The sequence below is a fragment of the Protopterus annectens genome, chromosome 8.part1 (assembly GCF_019279795.1).
Source record: "Protopterus annectens isolate FY-2018-M chromosome 8.part1, PAN1.0, whole genome shotgun sequence".
Lineage (NCBI taxonomy): Eukaryota > Metazoa > Chordata > Ceratodontiformes > Protopteridae > Protopterus > Protopterus annectens.
In genome coordinates, this window is record NC_056742.1 from 89,283,992 (window position 1) to 89,303,512 (window position 19,521).

Sequence of the window (19,521 nt, forward strand, 5' to 3'; positions counted from 1 at the left end):
TGCAAAATGGGTTTTAGGGGTAAATACTGCAAGAAATAGAACTGGCTGTAGCAATCATTACTGGTACATAGGGATATCTGGAGTTTAACATTGCTAAACAGAAGAAAAACAACCAGTAAAATGAACCAAAATCATTTTAATAGAGAGGTAGGTAAAGTGGAATGCAGATAACTGTGCCCAAGACATTTCTTTTTTCTATTTTCAGTAACTAATTCAATGGGTAAAATTATGCATGGAGTCATGATTAGGGCAGCCTTGGACAAAAAGTGTTAAATGTTTTCTAAAGTGTCGAACCAAGACAAACCAGAGATGACATTCAGATAATTATCGACAACACTATACTGTGTCTCAAGAGGTATCTAACCATTTCTTGCCTCATTTGGGTTTTCCTGCCATAAATATGCTAGTTTCTGTTTTGAGATTTTTTTATGCTACTGATTTTTGTTATATTTGCTGCTGAATATACTGATCTAACTAATGAGGCAGTTCCTTTTCACTGTGTGATTTCTTTGCTTTAACTTCAGGCTGTCATAACAAACTGTATTACGCTTTATTTTAATTAGCTAGTAATGGCTTGTGCCGTTTTTGTTTTGTTTTACTGTCCTTGTAGTGCTATGTCCAGGATGGTTTTCTCCCAGTCAGTAGGTGCTCTTAATGTGCATTGTGCCCTTGTACAAATCCACTAGCCTGACCAACAAAGTGTAAATAAAATAAATAAAACATTTATTGTGACAAAATTCACATAATGCATCTTCTCCAGTGTCAGACAACATTTCTGTCCAAAAAATGTCAACAAATGTCTAATGGGAAAGAAGTGAGGTTGAGAAGTTGGCAATATTTGACTTTCAGAAACCAGAAGTATGTTAATGTGCTACAAAAATAGATTTGTATCATTTGTTTATTTTATTCTAAGAGGTAGTCTTTGGCTCCAGTGTGATAAAAGACCCCATAAAGTACAATCAATGTAATCTTACTTTACTAGATTCTGATATCACAGTGTGGCTGAGATCCTTACTATTTAAAATTGATTTAAACAGCACAATAATGAAGCTGTATATCACACAAAAATCTCTAGATTATGGTGTAAATATCATTTATCTTTAAGGTTATGTGACATATGCACCCTGTTGAAGGCAACACTGTGTACTTGTATAAGTGAAAGTAAAATATTTGCCTGATTCAATAGTTTCCTTGCTTCTGGAGCTAATATAGGACAATGCAATCTGTAGAAGATGAGGGGTTTCATTTTATCAGGTGTTGATGGGGCTGATACGAAAAGCCTTGCAGTACTTACGCTTAGATATTAGGCACATGTTAATGACGGAAAAGCAAATACTTGTGTTGTTGTTTTAAATAATTTGAAACAATTGGCTTGCAAAAAAAAAAAAAGCAAAAGAGTGAATGGTGGTGTACTGGATTGTTTGCCCCTTGTGTGCTAAGCTTGCAGTAATTTACATGTTACAGACTTGTGCTGTTGTTAACTATACTTTCTGATGTGTTTTCCACAACAACTACAGGTGATTCAGAGAAGAAGGTGGTAACAATGCCCGATTCACCTGCTGACGTGAAAGCCCAGACCAGATCGTCACCTCCCAATATGCCACCACCACCTCCAGCCATCACACAGGGTGCAACACGCAACCCCACCTTCACACCCACAAACCGTATGTACCATAGCTGCAGATTTTCTTTCATGTACATTTGGATATGTTAATTTAATGGAAGGTCAGGGACAATTCTTTATAAGAAATCATTGGGGGGGGGTCCTTTTGTGTCCGCTTATCAAGTGTGGCCTTAAAAGTGTTGGACTGCTAATTTTTATTTTATTTATTTTGGTTTTCAGATAAATGAAAAAGACATGGTTGTCAAATTTTACTGCAGGGTAAAGGGAAAGATACTGGATGCTGTTCACCATTTCTTAGTCATTTTACTGAGTGGAAGAAATAACAGTGGGAAAAAATGAGAAATTAACCCCACTTTTTCAGAAAAGTTTAATTTAGTATTGTTACTCTTTTTGTACTGCCACCATCCACTGGTGGATTCATAGTTAGTGGGCATTTTATTCTAGGAAAAGGGAACCAAATCCATAACTTTCCCAAAGGAGACACCAGTTATAGATCAAAGAATCAGAATAAGGCCGGTGTGATAAATTCTGTTATTATACATCTTTGGTGCCACAGCACTCCTTTGGTGCTCAGATTTTGGAATGGAACAGGTCTGCAAAGTTTAAACAAAGCCCCTGTACACAAATCCTCATGAGCTTCATGCTTATCAAATGATTTATAAAAAACAGGGCATACCAAGATTATAGACGTCCTTGCTTAGTTTAGCAGAAGCATATCAGCATCAAGCAAGAAGGGAAATCAAACCAGAAGTAGACAAAAATTAGGCAGTAACTGAATGTGCCAAAAAATGAAAGAAGGAATATAAGGTGAAAGATCAGATGAGAAGGCAATAAATGTGGAAAAGGCATAAATATAGTTGAAAGTACAGAAAACTCTTGGAACAACCTCATGTTGATCAAGATCAAATGCAGGAATGGTTAAGGAGAGGTAAATTTAAACCAAAAGATGAAAGGTTAATATTGGTGGCCCAAGATAGTGGACTGTGCACAAGTTGGTTTACAAAGTGTATTGAACATGTGGGAGAAACAGACAAATGTAGGTTTTGTAAAACAAAATTGGAAACAGTCACACATCTTGATGCTGGTTGCGATATACTAATGGCAGAAGGACTGTATACTGAAAGGCATAGTAATGCGACAAGATTGTTGCATTGGGGACTGAGCAAACATTATAATATTGAAGTGGCTGAGAAGCATTGGAAACATGACTCACAAAGCATCATAGAAAATGATGAAGTTTATATCAGATATGATCATCCATTACCAACAGTTCAAAAAATAGATGTGAGAAAAACAGATATAGTAGTCCATGAAAAGAAGAAAAATGTAACATTGATCATTGAAATTGCTACAGCCAGTGACTACAGTATCTTACATACAAAGAGACACAAAGTTATAAAATACCAGTATTTGCAGGCAGAAACAAGGGCAATGTGGATGAAGGATGCCCAGACAGTTTCAGTAGTAGTAGGAGCAATGTGTCTTATAAAAAAAAGAATTTACATTCATACTTAGAAATGTTAAAATACATGTAACTCCATATGAATTGCAGGAGTAATTACTGGGCACATTGCAGGTGCTGCGAAGAGCACTTCTGGCTAACATGAAATATTAAAACAATACTAATTTCATGAACTTTAATCATACTGTGACTTAGGAATGGAGTCCATTTCCATCATAGTATTAGAAACCCAAAACACTTGGAGAAGTTAAAAAAGAAACTGGTCCATTTTTATAGGAGACTTGGGAATATGAGGAAATTTTACAAACACATCAGTGTATAATGACTTATGCAAGCACAGCCTGATGGGATTAATACCAAAGCGCCTTTTGTCTGTTGTCTTAACCAGTTTACTATAATGCCCCCGTTCCTTATCAATGGGCTCAGTTATTAATTTTCCACAGTACTAGATATCAACTTTAGATAAAAGCTCTGTTTATTCACTAAATGCATAATCCCAAATTTCTGTTCTGAGTTGCTAACTGCATTGACATGTGGTATTAAAATGCTCTTAGACAAAACTCACTTTAATAATATACACACAGGCCTAAAAAATCTAGGACTTTTTCTCAGTTTGTTTAGAAACAATGGACTATCTTTAATCAAGGCAGGATTGTTTAGAAATGCTCCTTATCAAACAAGCAACTTGAGCCAATAGTATGGGATGGTGAAGAATGATAAATTGTGCTGAAAAAGGACAAGGTGAATTACCCGTTTGCCTGTGTGATATGCTGTAATGCTTTAATGTAAAAGAGTGTGTGACTGGTGCTCAGAGAACTAGTAGCAGAAATCGAGTATTCTCAAAGCATATGACAGTCTGTTAGCATTGTGGTTTGAATTATTAATGAAACACGTGTCTAGTTTCAGGAACAGTCTCTGCTGTTATAGTACTAGCCTATGTGGGTACGTTTTATGTGCCCATCTGCAGTTGTCTATCCTTTTTTGGGTCAGTACATGTACAACAGTGCACAGAATTTGTTCTTTGTAGAGGTGCTAGGAGTAACACAGTTAAGAAATTTTGAGAACACCTGAGCATAGCCGGCTTTAGGCACCAATGAACTGTCCAGTTGCTGGAGACCCTCTGTTCCTGAGGGGCCCTCAACCACAGCTATTTATCTTATCTTGATATTTTGTAACATGTCTGTCAAGCTAGTACAGCAATCTTGTATACTTAATAAATTAGGTTGGTAATAATAACTCTTATTTATATCCCTGTTATAATAACAGTATTTTATCAAGTAGTAGACTTCACAATTCCATTAAACATTTTACCACTGACATAGTGCAGCTGGCTTAGTTAACCCTGCTGGCAGACATTCTGTCCACTAAAAGTAACAAACCAGCCAGCTTTAGGTACCTGATTACCCATGGAAGCAGGGGCCCCCTTTTATCATCTTTGACTCTGTCCCACAAAAGCTGCCGCTAGTTGGGAAAAATTAGGAAAAAATATATTACTTTCATGATTACACCCTTTAACCAGAACAGGGCTGTGATATGACCCTATTAGGATAAAGCTGATGTTGAGCTTGAACAAGGTAAGCACTAGAGAGATCAGTATCCCAAAGTGACCAATCTCAGTTCACACCTTGGATTTTAAGAGGAGCTCATGCTTCTTATCTTCAGGGATGGTTTTCTGTTTCGGTGAGTTTTATAAATATTGGCAGAACACCAGGTACTATAAATCTCAACTTCTTTGCTGAAGAATTCTCTGCAATTCCAAAAACAATAACAGAATAATGTTTCAGATTCAGGAACACATTTAAATATTGCTCTAATTCGCTTAAAAAGTTAATAGAATAACACCTTTTACATCAACTTGCATTTTTTGGACAATAAGAGGTAGAAAATTCAGATGTCTGGATTTTTTGACTGTCTGTAATCCTGAATGATTTACCAGCAAATCAAACTTTTTTTACGAAGGACAGAAAAAATTGTGAGGGAAAATCAGGGAAGATCTGTGAAACTGGGACAGTGACAGGTATGCATTAATCCTCAGTATGGTAACTAAAAGTGACTTACCCCTGCTGTTGTTTGATGTCTGCTAAACAACAGTTGCACAATGTAGTGCTATTTGCTGAAATAAGTATAAAACTAGTATTGCTATGGCATGGCATGTATGTGTGTGTGTGTGTGTGTGTGTGTGTGTGTGTGTGTGTGTGTGTGTGTGTGTGTGTGTGTGTGTGTGTGTGTGTGTGTGTGTGTGTGTGTAAAATATCACTGATTTTTATCTGTGCAGATACCCAGAAATGCCAGGACACATACATTATTCTTCTGGGTATCAGTCAAAAATGCAGCTAACAATTAATTATATTTCAAAAGTAAGGCATATAATATATCACAGAGCATTCACACACTTATATCTTCTAGGAGTGTTGTGGCCCCCACTCCATACACTGTGCAAATGGATACATGGGGCTCCCTTAATCACCCTTGACTTTGCGTGGGCCCCACAAAACCTGTTCCTGTTTGGGGAAAATGAGGAGAAGAAAGTGTATTCATTTTCTGATTACACTCTTGAACCTAACTGGAGCTGTGATATGGCCCTGTTAGGATAAAGCTGGCAATGGTTTCTGCTCTCAACTGTACCCATTCTTAAACCAGCCCTGCTCACATGCATGTATACAGAAAGCTGCTGTAGGTTATGTTGGGGGGGGGGTATTCATTCTTTAATATGCATCAAAGTCAAACCTTAGAAATTTGCACAGGAAGTCATCATAGCTTGTGTTGGGGAGGGGGCTGGGGACAGTGTGGTCATTGTTTCCTTTACTTTTCTCACAGACCTCAGAGGTGTGCAAAGAAGGTTACTATAGCTTTTGTAGGGGCAGTGTACTGTATAGGATCAACAAAACAGAGTACATTCCTACAATTATCACTTTTTTCACTTTCCTCACGATCACACATCAGATCATATACGGGTAACTAACTGACTTTGACAATTAGAGGTGAGGAGTGAAGAGGTATGCTATGTATATGTATTTCAGCAGTCACTTGAAATACATGACTGTGGCAATTTGAACCTCTGTTTTCATCTCAGTCTAACACCAGAGGGATGCACAGGTGGTAACTGTCTTTTTTGGGGGGGTACGTTTGGCAGGCAGTGTTCCCAGATAGGATCTGTGCATTCTCACAATTGGTTTGTTAGTTTATTGTGAGATACTGTTTTGTCATCTTTAAACATTAGGCCTTGGGCACAACTTATGTCTTCCTTGAAAGAAAAAAAAAATAAGACTGAAATTCTTTTCTTACTCATAATTTTTGTTTAGGCCACAGTTGGATTAAAAGGTTAGGAAATGCTCCAAAATGCATCCCAAAATATCTTTAACCTTTATGGCTTCTAGGCACTGACTTAATTGAGTTATTTTTTAAATGGTTATTACTGTACTGTGCTGGTCAGGAAAGTATGCTGAAAAGATGCTAGGAAAACTAAAACTGAAGAGCAACACTGAATTTCTTTCCTTAATCGTAATTTCTGTTCAAGCCATCATTGGATGAAAAGGTTGTGTAAAAAGAAAAAAAGAAACTTTAAAATGCACTTCAGGGCATATAGAAAGTTATGGCTTCTTGAAAAATATGAACAGTCATGCAAAATGTGAGAAAAGGAAGAAAAAATTAATGTGCATGGTATGAGGAGCCCAAAATGTGGGGAAACTCTGGGAATCACTGGAGGATGTACGCAGGGTCAGTACCTAGGGCACCATTTCATCTAAGTCCAGTGCTGTACATGTGCCCTGTACATCATTGTTGCAACTAAATGCCAGTAATTGTGAATGTCCCTTTGTGAGATGGGCCAATATAGTGTGGTACATAGACCTGTTGTGATATAACAGCATTTTAGCTCCAGGTCTGTCTGTTTGTGCGTATATTCTTAAACGTTTGCAGCATGAACTAAAAGGCTGCTTAGGAGAGGTGAGAGTGACAGGGTTGCTTAGACTAGAAGTAGTTAGGGGGCCTCAACTTGATATTTGCTGATGGCCCCCAGAATGCTAACACCAGCCCTGCACCTGGGACAGCCATAACAGTGAGTTAATTTTGTCAGCTGGAAACAGGCTATATCCTGCAGACCTGGGTTTGATACTCATGACCCCTACTTGTATGCTGTAAGACAGGAAAATTAAGACTCTTATTATTCATTCATTTTCTGATTCATCTGCTAAATCCAGTTCAAGATCACAGTTGTAGATAAGAGTCTTTGCTGACACTCAGAGGGGTATGCAAGTCAGAGGAACTAATCCTTGATAACATGTTAGTCTATTACAACACACACACACAGACACACACACACACACACACACACACACACACACACACACACACACACACACACACACACACACACACACACACACACACACACACACACACACACACATACACACACACACACACACATGGATGTACACCTCCAGATAATTTGATGATTGCCAGTTCACCTATAACATGTCTTTGGTAAGGCAGAGAGATGGAGGGCATACAGACATTACACAAAAGGTAACTCATCTGAGAATGGCATAGGAAGACCAAGCACATACCAGATGTGACATTACTGTGCAACCTTATACTCTGAATAGCAAAGACTAGTTTGCTATTTTTACAAAACATAGGTGAAATGGAAATATTAGTCTTTGCCTGATATCAGAAACTGTTTCCAGCTTTTCTGGTACCTGCTGCCAGTATCACTGCCAGAAAACTCCTTAACAACTTTATTGGGGAACCCAAGTCAGAGATAACTAGACTCTCTTATGGGGGAAGGTTGCACTGGAATTTTAAAAGCAAGAACCAGTTATTCATACATGCAAGTCAGTAGAGCATTTATGGGCCAGGCTGTCTGTACACACACCTTATAAGTTGGAAGGGTACATATGGCAAATGCTTAGAAAAGTCTCAATCACTGCTGCCAGTGTACAGTTCATAGAAAGAGCACTTACAGATGGCATGCAACAGTTATGTTACTTTCTAATTATATACTCGCTCACATGCATGTCTTAAGTATCACTAATGGAGCACATGTGCAAATGTGTTATGCATGTATAGTATGTAAGAAATGGAGAAATTCAATATAGAATACTGAACTATTTCAGAAAAGAACAGACATAAAATACAGGAAAAATGAGATTTGACTGCTGAAGCACATTGGCTTGTTCTTATCACACTGACTGCAGTTATTTTGGTATGGCTTTTAGCCTTTCTGCTGGAACTGCTGAAATAAGTTATTGTTTTTTCTGTTTGTAGTGTTTCATCCAGATTCAAGTGAAATGTCTAAAAGTAGTCAAGTCACTGTAGATAAGAACTGCTTAACCATTCCCCATGTTAACTAGGTTACATATAATAAACAGATGGTTCCTAACTTCAAACGTACACAGACGTGTACCCACATTCATGTATATGATTTTTACTTTTTGTAGGCACTTGTGACAAACCACATGCTTGTCAATGCCATGTTAGTTTTAAAAATTGTATAAATTATGTGTGTTTTCATAAACTCCATAAACATGTACTTATTTATGTACTGTGCACCCACAGGCTGAAGTCTTTTGGGTATTCTTTGTGGCATTGTGGCAGCATGGTCCACGCACGTGTGCTTGGTCACTCACACAAACACACGTACTACTCTGTGTCAGTCAGCATAGTTATCTGTAATTTGAAAGTCTGGACTACACTGTCTTTTCAGTGACTATTTCTTTTTCAAAATGCTGCCAATATGCGTAATTAACTAACCCCTATTTTGGCCCAGTTTACTTTTCTTCCTATGATAACAGGTAGGTGGACTGAGATGTAAGAACCCTTTTTGAATGGCAGGATCAGTTTTTATTTCCAATGCATATTTTACAGTATTTGTAGTACTATATTACAACCCTAGTAGCTTTTTTTTTACCAGTTTTCATCCTGTAGATCAGTTCTTTCATTTAGCTGTGCAATGAAACATCCAGATGCCAGTAATCTGCACTCTGTGAGGGGCCAACTGACTGTATTCTACACTGATTACATTTAAACACCCTTTTAGCAAAGTCCCAGCAGCAAATAATTTGCAGTTTGAAAGAGGTAGGTGAAACATACATTCATCCTAATTCTTAATGCCAAGCTCCGGTCCTGTGGAGTACCATAAAGCGAACAGTCTTTCAAAGCCAGCAGGAACTGTGCTCTGTGTAGAAAAATACTGCAGCACACAGCTCTGCTAAAACACACTCTCTGTGCAGACGATTTCTTTTTAACCTTAAGTAGTCCAGTACATTACAATGCATTACTACAAGTGAACTTAAATACAGCTGCTTTAAGGAGATGTAATCTTCCCTCTTTGCCTTTCGAGCAGTGCTCCATAATGCAGAAAATTGCAGGCTTATTATGCACTTCTCTTGCATTCTGTGCCCTACTTCTGACACTTACATGCCTGTAAGTATTGTATGACCCTCACCCACCTTGATTTTGAAAATGTGCTTCTGACCGGCTTAGTAATTTTTTGTGAGGTCGAAGAGAGAAAAACAGCAAAAGCTGTCCAAGCTACGTTAATAACTGCTTCTAGTAGAACAGATGGCATTTTATGTTTACACTTGCACTCGGTTAGAAAGGAAGAGCTCCCTGACAGATTTGGTTGTCTTTAATAAACATGCTAAAATATAGTTAAACAGTGGGGCTGTTTATGTTATATGCAGTTTTAGCTTGTTTAACTGTTAGAGTAGAAAATATGGCTGCACTGAATGGGGAGGGTGTTAATTAAAACAGTTTCTGGTAACTAAAAAAAAAAACAGGAATTTAAATTAAATATTAAGTTTTCCATCTCAGATGAGCTGTTCTGCATACACAACTAAAGATTTTGTTTGTTAGAAATTGTACATGTGTTTGCTTTGTATATTTGCCAGCTAATTATGTTCTAGGTATCCATCCATTTTTGTAAATTGCTTGATTGCTTGTCCCAACAAGCATTGCTGTAGAGGCAAGCTGAGCAGGGAAGACCATCCTTTCTGACTCCAGCAACAATCACTCCCTAGCTCAGCCTGTGGGTTTCCATGTGTTCCCAATATCTGCAACCTGTCCTGGGTCTGCCCTGAGATATTTACTTAGTAGGTTTTGCCTGTACAGAAGGCCTCCTCCAGGAAGCATTCTAAACATCTTTATTGTGTCTTCTGAACCCAGAGGACTCCTGACCTCTTTCTGCAATTGTTCTAAACTGCGGAGATTCTCATTCTGTCACATATCATGAACTCAAAAATTGCAAATGAAGCTCCGTTCCACAGTTTGCATCTACAGTCTAGAGTGACCAAAAGGATAAGATTATGAACAGGCCTCCCAGAGCCATAGTTGGCGCAGCTATAAGATCTGGTACCCCTTGACTCTACTAAGTTGAGAAGCAAAAAAAAAAGTCCATTCCCTGGTGTAGCATTTCTAAGCTAGTTTTTCCTCCTAAATCCCACCTGAGGAACAAAAGAAATAATGCAGGTATGAAAGTAAATGCTGGTACAGTGCTACCTGCACTACCAGTCATGCCCCGTAACACCTTGCTGCCCCTTTTGCCCCACCCTGACTACATTTCTGAAGCCACCACTCACTGCAGAAGACAACACTTCCCCTTCAGTTTTATTAAAATGGTTAAACACTAAACACTGTTATGAAGTATAAAATAGTAACACAATTTGAAAAACAAAAACATAATAATTACATTTATGGATTAAAAGAAATATTTTTTGTATTGTCATTGAAAGTTAGGTGGAAAAGAAAGGTCTTAGGTGAGTTCTTAAAGCAGGATAAAGTCAAACATTCCCTAAGCCACTGCTGAAGTAGAGTCCGCAGACATAGGGCCAGATCTGCAAATGGCCAGACAGCAGAAAATTCAGGATGCACCCTAGAAACTTCTAGCAATCCCAGGTTGTCAGATCACACTACCTCAAATAAGCAACAAGGAGTGACTAACTCCTTCAGGTAAGTTTTGAAGGGTAAATAACAGCAGGTCTGAAAAGAGGCTGTAAGTAATCAAAACCCTTTTTGGGGGAGCACCTTAAAGATATTATATAGAAACAGTGAAATAGTAAAAGCAAACAACACTTAGGAGCATCACAAAATAGTTCAGAATGGAATGTGGTAAAGTTCTGTTTCTCAGCAAACATGGTGGCTCTTAGGAACTTTTTTTCTGAAAAGTTACTTTAGGTTGTCATGTGGGATCAAGGGGTTGGAAGTGAAGGGAGGGTAAGATGCAAGAAACTCCCCTATCTCTGGTGGGAGTATGAACATGATAGCAGGGATCTAACCCTCTAGTGCATCGGTATATCTGTCCAAACTGCAGATGCATTCATTTGAGTAGAGATTAGTTAGGTTCTCTGGCATTCTTTGTGTGCAAGAAAATTTTATTTATTTATTTATTTGTTTAAATGACAAAAGAAAGAAAAAAAATCCTACTGACTGTAGGGTTTCTAAAATTAACAAAAAAATCCAAACAAAATGCTTCTTTCTTTTGTTAGAAATAGTGTATTTGTTTGGTTTGTATTTTCATATTTGCCACCATCTAATTATGTTCCAGCTATCCATCCGTTTCTGTTCTTATTTAATGTTTTGCATTAGTCTTTTAAGCCCTTTTGTATGCGAGCTAAAACATTACTAGTGTCAGATCTGCTGTCAAACTAATTGCATATAGGGAGGTCCAACATAGACACACACACACACACACACACACACACACACACACACACACACACACACACACACACACACACACACAGACTCCCCGGATGTTTGCTTTCAGTTCATTAGTAGTGCTTACCTTCAGATTGTATTCCGAAATGTAATTTTTGTTTATACAATGAGATCGTCAGGTTGCTATGCACTGTGTCCTTTGTCAATATGACTGTGGGTTTTAGACCAGCTGTTCAGTTCTCGAATCAAAGCCATGATCGAGTCCTGTGCAGATTGTTGCTTCTTCCATCTGTCAGGGACAGTAACGTACCACATTTAATTTGTTTGGTATAATGGTCTACAAGGACAAATGACTGTGTGCATCAAAAGCTGCATAGAGATCTATGTAAATAAAAATGAATATTTTATACCTAATATAAAAGGAACAATCAGTAACAAAGGCTCTAAAATTTGTATCACTCAGATTTATCCCTGTTTCTAACTGTATCACAGTGTGGACATGTCTGCCCATCAGTACACCTCAGTTCAGATTCATGACTCACTGCCATCACTTACCTTCACCTCCACTCTGACCTGTTTCTCCAGTTGTACAATATCAACATTTGTGGACCTGTATGTTGAAAACTGAAATAAGTATGAATATTTCAGATGTAAGAGACAGATCAACAGGCCAGAGTAAAGTCCAGAAAGGAATTCAAATTGTATCAGTGAGATTTTTTTTTTCACCACTCAACTCTCTCCTTATAGATGTTGGTCATAACACTGCACCTACAGCATGCATCATTTTTCTTGCAGAATGCAGTGCTCCCAACCCCTCTCCCATTGCTTTTTAAGTATACTGCCTGCTGTACTTGTACTGCTCAAATAGCCATGCAAGTGGTTATTCCTACTACCACGCACTTGTTGAACCCCCCATCCAGGTGCAACACCTAAATGACAGCCCTGCTTTAGCTGTGAACGCTAGTCCTTGTGTCAAATGGTAAGACTGAAATTGCATGGAAAGTCTGGCCCAAACTGTTTGCTTTTTTTATTGTACCACATTTTCTAATGCCTTCTACTCCTGATAGCATCCATGGATGCCCAGTTGTTCCCTCTAAAAGGCATCTTCCAACTTGTTGAGGAATTTGCCTGTGGAGAAAATAGTTGAATATCCTTCAGAACCTGCAGCCTTGATTTGGTCAGTGATAGTTAAGGCATGATGGCTGTGTCCTTATTTCTCATGATGCAGTGTTTTGCCACACTCCTTTATAAGTGGAGCTGGCTGCCATTTTTGTGTTGGCTGTAGTTACTATTAGGGACAGACTGTGATGCACATCTACTTGATCCCTCCTTAAAGGATGCAGAGTTAGCACTGGATATTTTATTCTCCCTGACTGACCATTAAATGCTCCATTGTCTTTTCCTTAACATGGATATCTGGTGCTACAGAAATCCATCTACAGTGTATTCAGCTGCCTTTCAAGTCCTTACTTCTAAAGACATGTGTTTCTTTTTCCACTGTAGTTGAAAGAAAGCTTCACCTAAAAACAGAGCTACAAAACATGTACATATTCTATTTTTCTGTTTTGCATTTGTCTTCCTCAATTCTTTCCTTCTTTCTTTAACTCAGTCTATACATATGTGCAGAACCTCCAACATCACTATTCTAGGCCATGTTTAGATCTGCCAGGATTCTTAGAGAATGATATGTTATTACACTAGCTGTTGCCCTGGTGGAAATAGTGTGCATGTTATCGGGGTTAGTACACTATGACTACAAACCTCTTACATGGCGGATAAATTCTGAGGAGAAAATGATGAATGAAATAACTGTATCAGCTGATTTACAGTGTGAGGAAGAAGTATTCTATCTTCTGGTTAAAATAATTTTAAGGTAAAGTACAGAAACTGGTAAGGAATTTGGAGCCACAGAGAAAGAAAAGAACCCAGGGAGCCATCACAGTAAAATGAATCACCAGGATCAGAGTTAAGGACAGAGGCAAGGGTAGATAGAATGCTTTGATGCATAACTCCAGGAGTAGAATTATGGGATGCTGAAGGTTTATTCCACCTGCAAAGGACTTTGGAATACTGCATTCAGTTTTGGAGGACATTTGGGGAAAATAGTAACTAAGCCAGTGCAGAGAATGTTTGTGACTATGATGAGGCAAATAGATTGGCTATGATATGAACAGAAGGTACAGAGGCTATGAAGATTTTGTGTGGAAACCTGAAGGTGTGGTTGAACATCTTCTGGGTACATAGGATTGTGAGGATAAAGTTGAAGGACTGAATCTTGGAGAGACAAACAGGTGAGACAACAGGACATGGGTAGGAAACACATGGAAATAAACCTTATGCAGGGAAATATTATCACAAAACAAGTATGGTAGGAAAATTAAATTAACATTGGAGGAGGTTGTGAAAAAGAGTAAAAAATTACATTAGCAGTGGACTAAGGAAAAGAAAGTGAAGATGAAATAGGTGGCACCTAAAAAGTGTTACTATACACATGCAGAGTTGATGATTTCATTCTGTCAAAATAAATTCTGTGTTTCTATGCCATTTGTTTTAACACACTGGACCCATCAGTGTGACAACTGAAAATTACAGTGCCAGCTCCCTAAAGACACTAGTGTTACCCTGTGGCAGAGCGCTTTAGACTATCCACAGCACACACAATCCATGAACACAACCATTTCAGAACAGTAATACCTGTTGTTTAGCACAACATACCATTGTCAGGTCAACAAGTGCATAATTACCTTGTAATGTCAGATTCAACACTTTTTTTTCAAACTCGGTAATGTTCAATAGCTAAAACACATAAAAGCTGTTCTACAGATTTACCATAGAAGTTAACACAGGGGTACAAGGTTTAAAGACCCTGGCCATTTTAATTCCTGTCACACCAGTGTCCAATATTTGTTGTGGCTACTGTCTTGTTCAAACTGCACAGATGTGTCTGGCACTTAATCAGAAGTGGGAGGAGGCACAGTGACCTGCAGAAGGAGAATTAAGTCTTCATTGATAGATTTTAACATGCAGTGCCTGTCTGACTCAGTGAACCTTCCCATAGTATCCAACATGTCTCCCACCCATTTTCAGGTTTCTTCCTTCCACTGAAAGCATTCAGTTGGACCCAACAGCCTGAGGCTACTAGTTTGTTTTGAAGTGAATAGTGTCTGCTTTTTCATTCTTTTGATTGGTATTAGTTATGATTCAACAGCCTTCTTCACTGCACTTTTTCTTATTTTCTTACTGTAAATTGAGAATTTGTTGTACATAGGCACTTTCTTTTTCCCTCTGAGTGTTCCAGGCCTTTCTGTAGTTACCCTGTTTGGGCACTTGCTGTCTTCTTTTTAGTCTCCCAATCACAGTTTGTTTTATATTTTCTTTTTGTAATTCGCGCAGTATTTAGAGTAGCTTGAATTTGTAGATTGGCTCCTATGTGGAAGACATTAGTTGCTCAGGTCACCTGACTTGATTTTGACCATTTTCTAATTGTTTTTAAGTGTCTGCAATTTCCAATTTAAAACATGTCTTTTCATAGCCCTTCTGGGCTTTTCTCCTAAATGATTTTCATGCTATTATATGTCTTTCTACAGAACTCAGTGGACACATTATTTTCACTGGAGGATTCCTCACAGTTTTTTCACTTCCTGTGTTTGTAGAGAGCTTCAACAAGCTTCAGGCTTTTCCATCACCTCCTGTCTGTGTACTGGCTTGAGGTTCTGGGAACTTTTCCTCTCCAGACTGGTTTTCCACTGCTCTTCCAGTCAGAGATTTAGTAACACCAGCAATTTTTTTCTTCAGATGTAATGCAGGAAGACTCTTTCAATCCCATCCCTCTCAGATCTTTGAGAGATGTGCTGTTTGATCAGATATGAACACTTCTTTTCTCTGGTTTGGCTGGACTTGAGAAGTCTTTGGTTTCTGCATTGCCAGTGACAGAATGCCATTTCTGTGCTCTTCCTTCTCTGCAGTGCCACTTACAGTTTCCCTGGCAGTGATTGGATTAGCATCAGTATCCCCAGCACTGGGCCTCCTTCCTTCCCATTTCTACTGGTATGATTCTGCGTTAAGGTGGTCTGGTATTGACCCACCTGATTCAGACTTGCTTGACTGCTTCAGAGCTGGACCCTGAGTTGGGCCTGGTATCTGACCCTGTTGCTCTTTAGCAGAGTGCACTCAGCACAGCCTATCTGGTGCCAATCAGGTCAGCATTGAGGGGCCTACCACTGAATGACAATCATGCACCATGACTGAAGATGCCAATATCTATAATAGAGGCATCAGCTGCTCTGTCTTTGAAGGGTCAAGTGTGGGCTTTACACCTTTCTTTTGGGTGAGCCTTCAAAAGAGGTTTCTGTCATATATCCATCAGATGTGATCCCCAGATCTTTGTGATGGATTAGGGATGAAAAGGGGTTATTATTCCACTGTCTTCCTCAGAGAAGTCTAATTTCAGTGATCTTTTGTAACTGATGTGGGACTGGGGCAGTCAGTCCCTCAGGAACCTCTCCGGCTATCCTTTCAGTGGTTAAGCCAGTGTAATTTGTCAAACTTTGTGAAATGCAGTGGGAAATAGCTCTGTCATTATGCCTTCCTGCCTAAGGTTAAGTTGTATATCGCTTTGTCTGTTTGATGCTACCAGCTGAAAGTAGGAACAGGTTTCACAGCCACCCACTAAGCCCACCCCCACCACTACTTCCAAGGCAGTCAGGGTGGCCACTTCCTTCTCCTCTTCCATTCTAGTACAACAGGTAGTTTTTTTTTTGTTTTTTTTGCTTCTTGTACCAGGATATGACCTTTTATTTTGGAAGATTAACAAAGCCCTGGTTGGGATGTCACTCCGTAATCCCACAAGAATAGACTCTATTATACCCTTCTGGAGTCTGATGGGTATGCATTGGAAGTAGCCAGAGCTCTTCAATTGGTCTCTTTGTGAAGGGAAATAAGGCCTGCACTAAATTTTCCCTACCTGTCTCCCTTTACCCAGAAGGCCAAAAGAGATTGTCACTCACTGTAGACATTTGTGTTGGCATGTGAGATGTCTGATGAAACTATACTCCAGGGTAGCAGTTGTATCTGATTTTGATAAGCTTGTCTGTTCCCACTAGCAGTGAGGTGATCACTTCAGTCAGAGCACATACTGAGAGGTCTCAGTGACAGATGTATCACATGGGAGTAGCCTTTTTTTGCAGCTGTATACATTGGCAGGTGTGGGAAAGCATCAGTGATCCTGGTTGTGTGACACCAGAGGAAGTCTGCTGGATGTGCAGATAGGCTCCATGGATTTTTCCTACTTATTTTTCTTTTTCATGGCTTCTGGAAATGGATAAGGTTGTGATTTTGGCACCTTTCAATAGAATAGTTGAGACAACAGGCCTTTGATTCCTCTTCCTATTTGATGCTGAAAGTGTGGGGGGAGTAGTCCTTGTAGAGGGGTCTTATACTTTTCTTGTGAAGTCTGTTCACCCCTGAGGGCCAGGGTCTTAGGAGTGAAACCAGCAGGCTCTAAATCTTTCAAGATCTGTTTTAATGAAGACAACCTGCCAGGTTGGCCATGTATATTTTGTGAAGGGGGTCATATCCTTAGATATGCATTCTGTATTGGACACTGGCAAGAAGTTTTTACCAAAATGACAGGGGATCATGGTGAAATTCAGGTGATTGTCTGAACATTCAAAAATGCTTCTATGACACCATCTGTGATGTCATGAGTAGCAGCTGCTGCTACTGCTTCTGTTGCTGCTACAACAAAATCTTTGTGTCCGGTCCTTTCTCCTTGTACCTCCTTCTACAAATTGTGCCTAACATGTATGAAGGTACTAGCGTACAATGAGTCATGACAGCCAGACAGTGCATCCTTTTCGTGTGAGGACTCCAAGTAGTTTTTCTGTGATGTTTACTGTTCAGGAACATTCAGCAATGTTTAAACTATTAGAGCACAAGGTGGTCAGTTTTCTCTTTGTGTACAAAAACGTAGTCTATGTTACACCAACATTTCTTTGCAAGCAATGCTATTTTAGAATTTAAGGATTAACTCAGATTTACTGAGACCTGCTGTGTGGACAACATTACCAAAAAAAGGCACTTAAATATGAATGAAGATAGCAAGAAATTTTCATACTGGATAACACATTAGCACATGATTCTATACTGTTTTATCTGTACTGTTTTATTCAAGTGAGCCATTGGATTTATCCTTTTGGTGAGTCAAGATTGTATATTTATATTGGAGGGACTAGCCGTTTTCAACACTACCTGGATTTCCTGGTTGGTTACTAGTTCTAGCCTTTGTGTGTGGTTGGACACTAGAAATGCTCACCTGCAAGAAGACCTGATGCCCATTACACAGTGAGTGATTGACAGGTGACCAAGTGAATATGCCAAGAAGAATAGTTAAACACTGAGTCACTGGCCAGTGTCACATGCAAAGAAGGATTCATGACCAAGGCTGTACCTATAGAAGGCTGTATGGCTAAGGGCATATCCCTAGAATGTTAGATGAAACCTGCTATGCTCAAAGAAGGGTAGGCATGTGACTTGTACTAGAAGGTTAGAGGTCATCAGCAGAGTACCAAATGGAGGACTGCTTCAGAGTTGAGTACATTGATGCACATGCTTAGACCACTGCACCAAGTCCAGTAGAGTTCCATAGATGCCAACTTTAGTGCCCGAGAACACGCTCTCAGAGACATAGCCTGCAGAGGCGGGTGAAATGTAATGCAAATTAGAAAATGTTTAAATTTGATTTTCCATAATCAAGTATCTTGAACATTTTCAAATTTAAGACTAAATGTAGTTGCACTGCATAAATGTAGGCGTGCATTTTTTGCTAGAACCAAAAGTTCATAATTGATTGTATTACATAATAGCTCCTATCTCCCTGGTCTCAATATATCTTAAATGGGAGGAAATGTCGCATATCTACCCAGTGCTACACAGGCATGTATTTGCATGCATGTCCCTACAGCTGTACTTCAGTAACATTCATAAAAAAGTTAATGGCAGCATCATCTCTCCCACAGCTCCATGTAGTCACTGCACTTCATGTATCAAAGCTCCCCCCCACATCAGACTAGGAAAATGCAAACACTTAGCTCCAGAAGGTGCACTACGTTGGTTAGTCTGAGTTTGCCGTTACTTCATAATTAATACAGGAAGCAAGTACACTGATATATATGTGTTACCCTGAAAACACTACTGCTCTGATATTGAAATTGTCATTATTTTGGGGAAATGTTCCCATTTTCTCCCTGCATAAGATGTTCCTATTTTTGGAGGTACATACCAATTTTCAGGATTCACTTACCCCCTTCACACAATTTTATGAATCCCCCTAATCACACGTGATATTCGAAACTGTCTACTACACAGAAAACTACACTGCATGACTACCATACTAGTAAAGCCAATAATTTAAAGAGAGAAGACATGCATCTCATCTTCCTTTTTCAGAAGCAAAAATAAATGACCTTATGTGGTAGAATTTTGCAATACAGTTCATTAAAGTCTACAGATTTTACACTGTTTCCTTGATAATGTGCTTATATTTTTCTATCATTTTAGTCACTCACTGCCTCTTAGTAGTATCCCACATTCCTACAGGAAATGGGAAGAATTATGTGCTATTTAGTATTTAGATTTTTTTGCTTAGTAGCTGCACAGGTGTTTGGTTGCATAAACCTACTTTTCAAAGCATTTGTTCCTATTTTCAATGTCTACAAGTTGAGAGGCATGCTACTGTTTATTGTGCCTCCTTAGTCACAACTCAAACCATCACGACTAT

At 38.9% G+C, this 19,521-nt stretch overlaps 1 protein-coding gene across 3 annotated transcripts in view; it reads left to right on the forward strand.

Moving 5' to 3' along the window:
* CBFA2T3 (CBFA2/RUNX1 partner transcriptional co-repressor 3) overlaps positions 1 to 19,521 on the forward strand; it is a 237,287-nt gene that overhangs the window by 116,049 nt on the left and 101,717 nt on the right. For all 3 annotated transcript variants that reach the window (XM_044081693.1, XM_044081691.1, XM_044081692.1), the window contains exon 2: positions 1,518 to 1,664. In XM_044081693.1, the coding sequence (XP_043937628.1) occupies positions 1,544 to 1,664 (121 nt within the window). In that variant the 5' untranslated portion in view covers positions 1,518 to 1,543. The remainder of the gene's footprint in view (positions 1 to 1,517; positions 1,665 to 19,521) is intronic.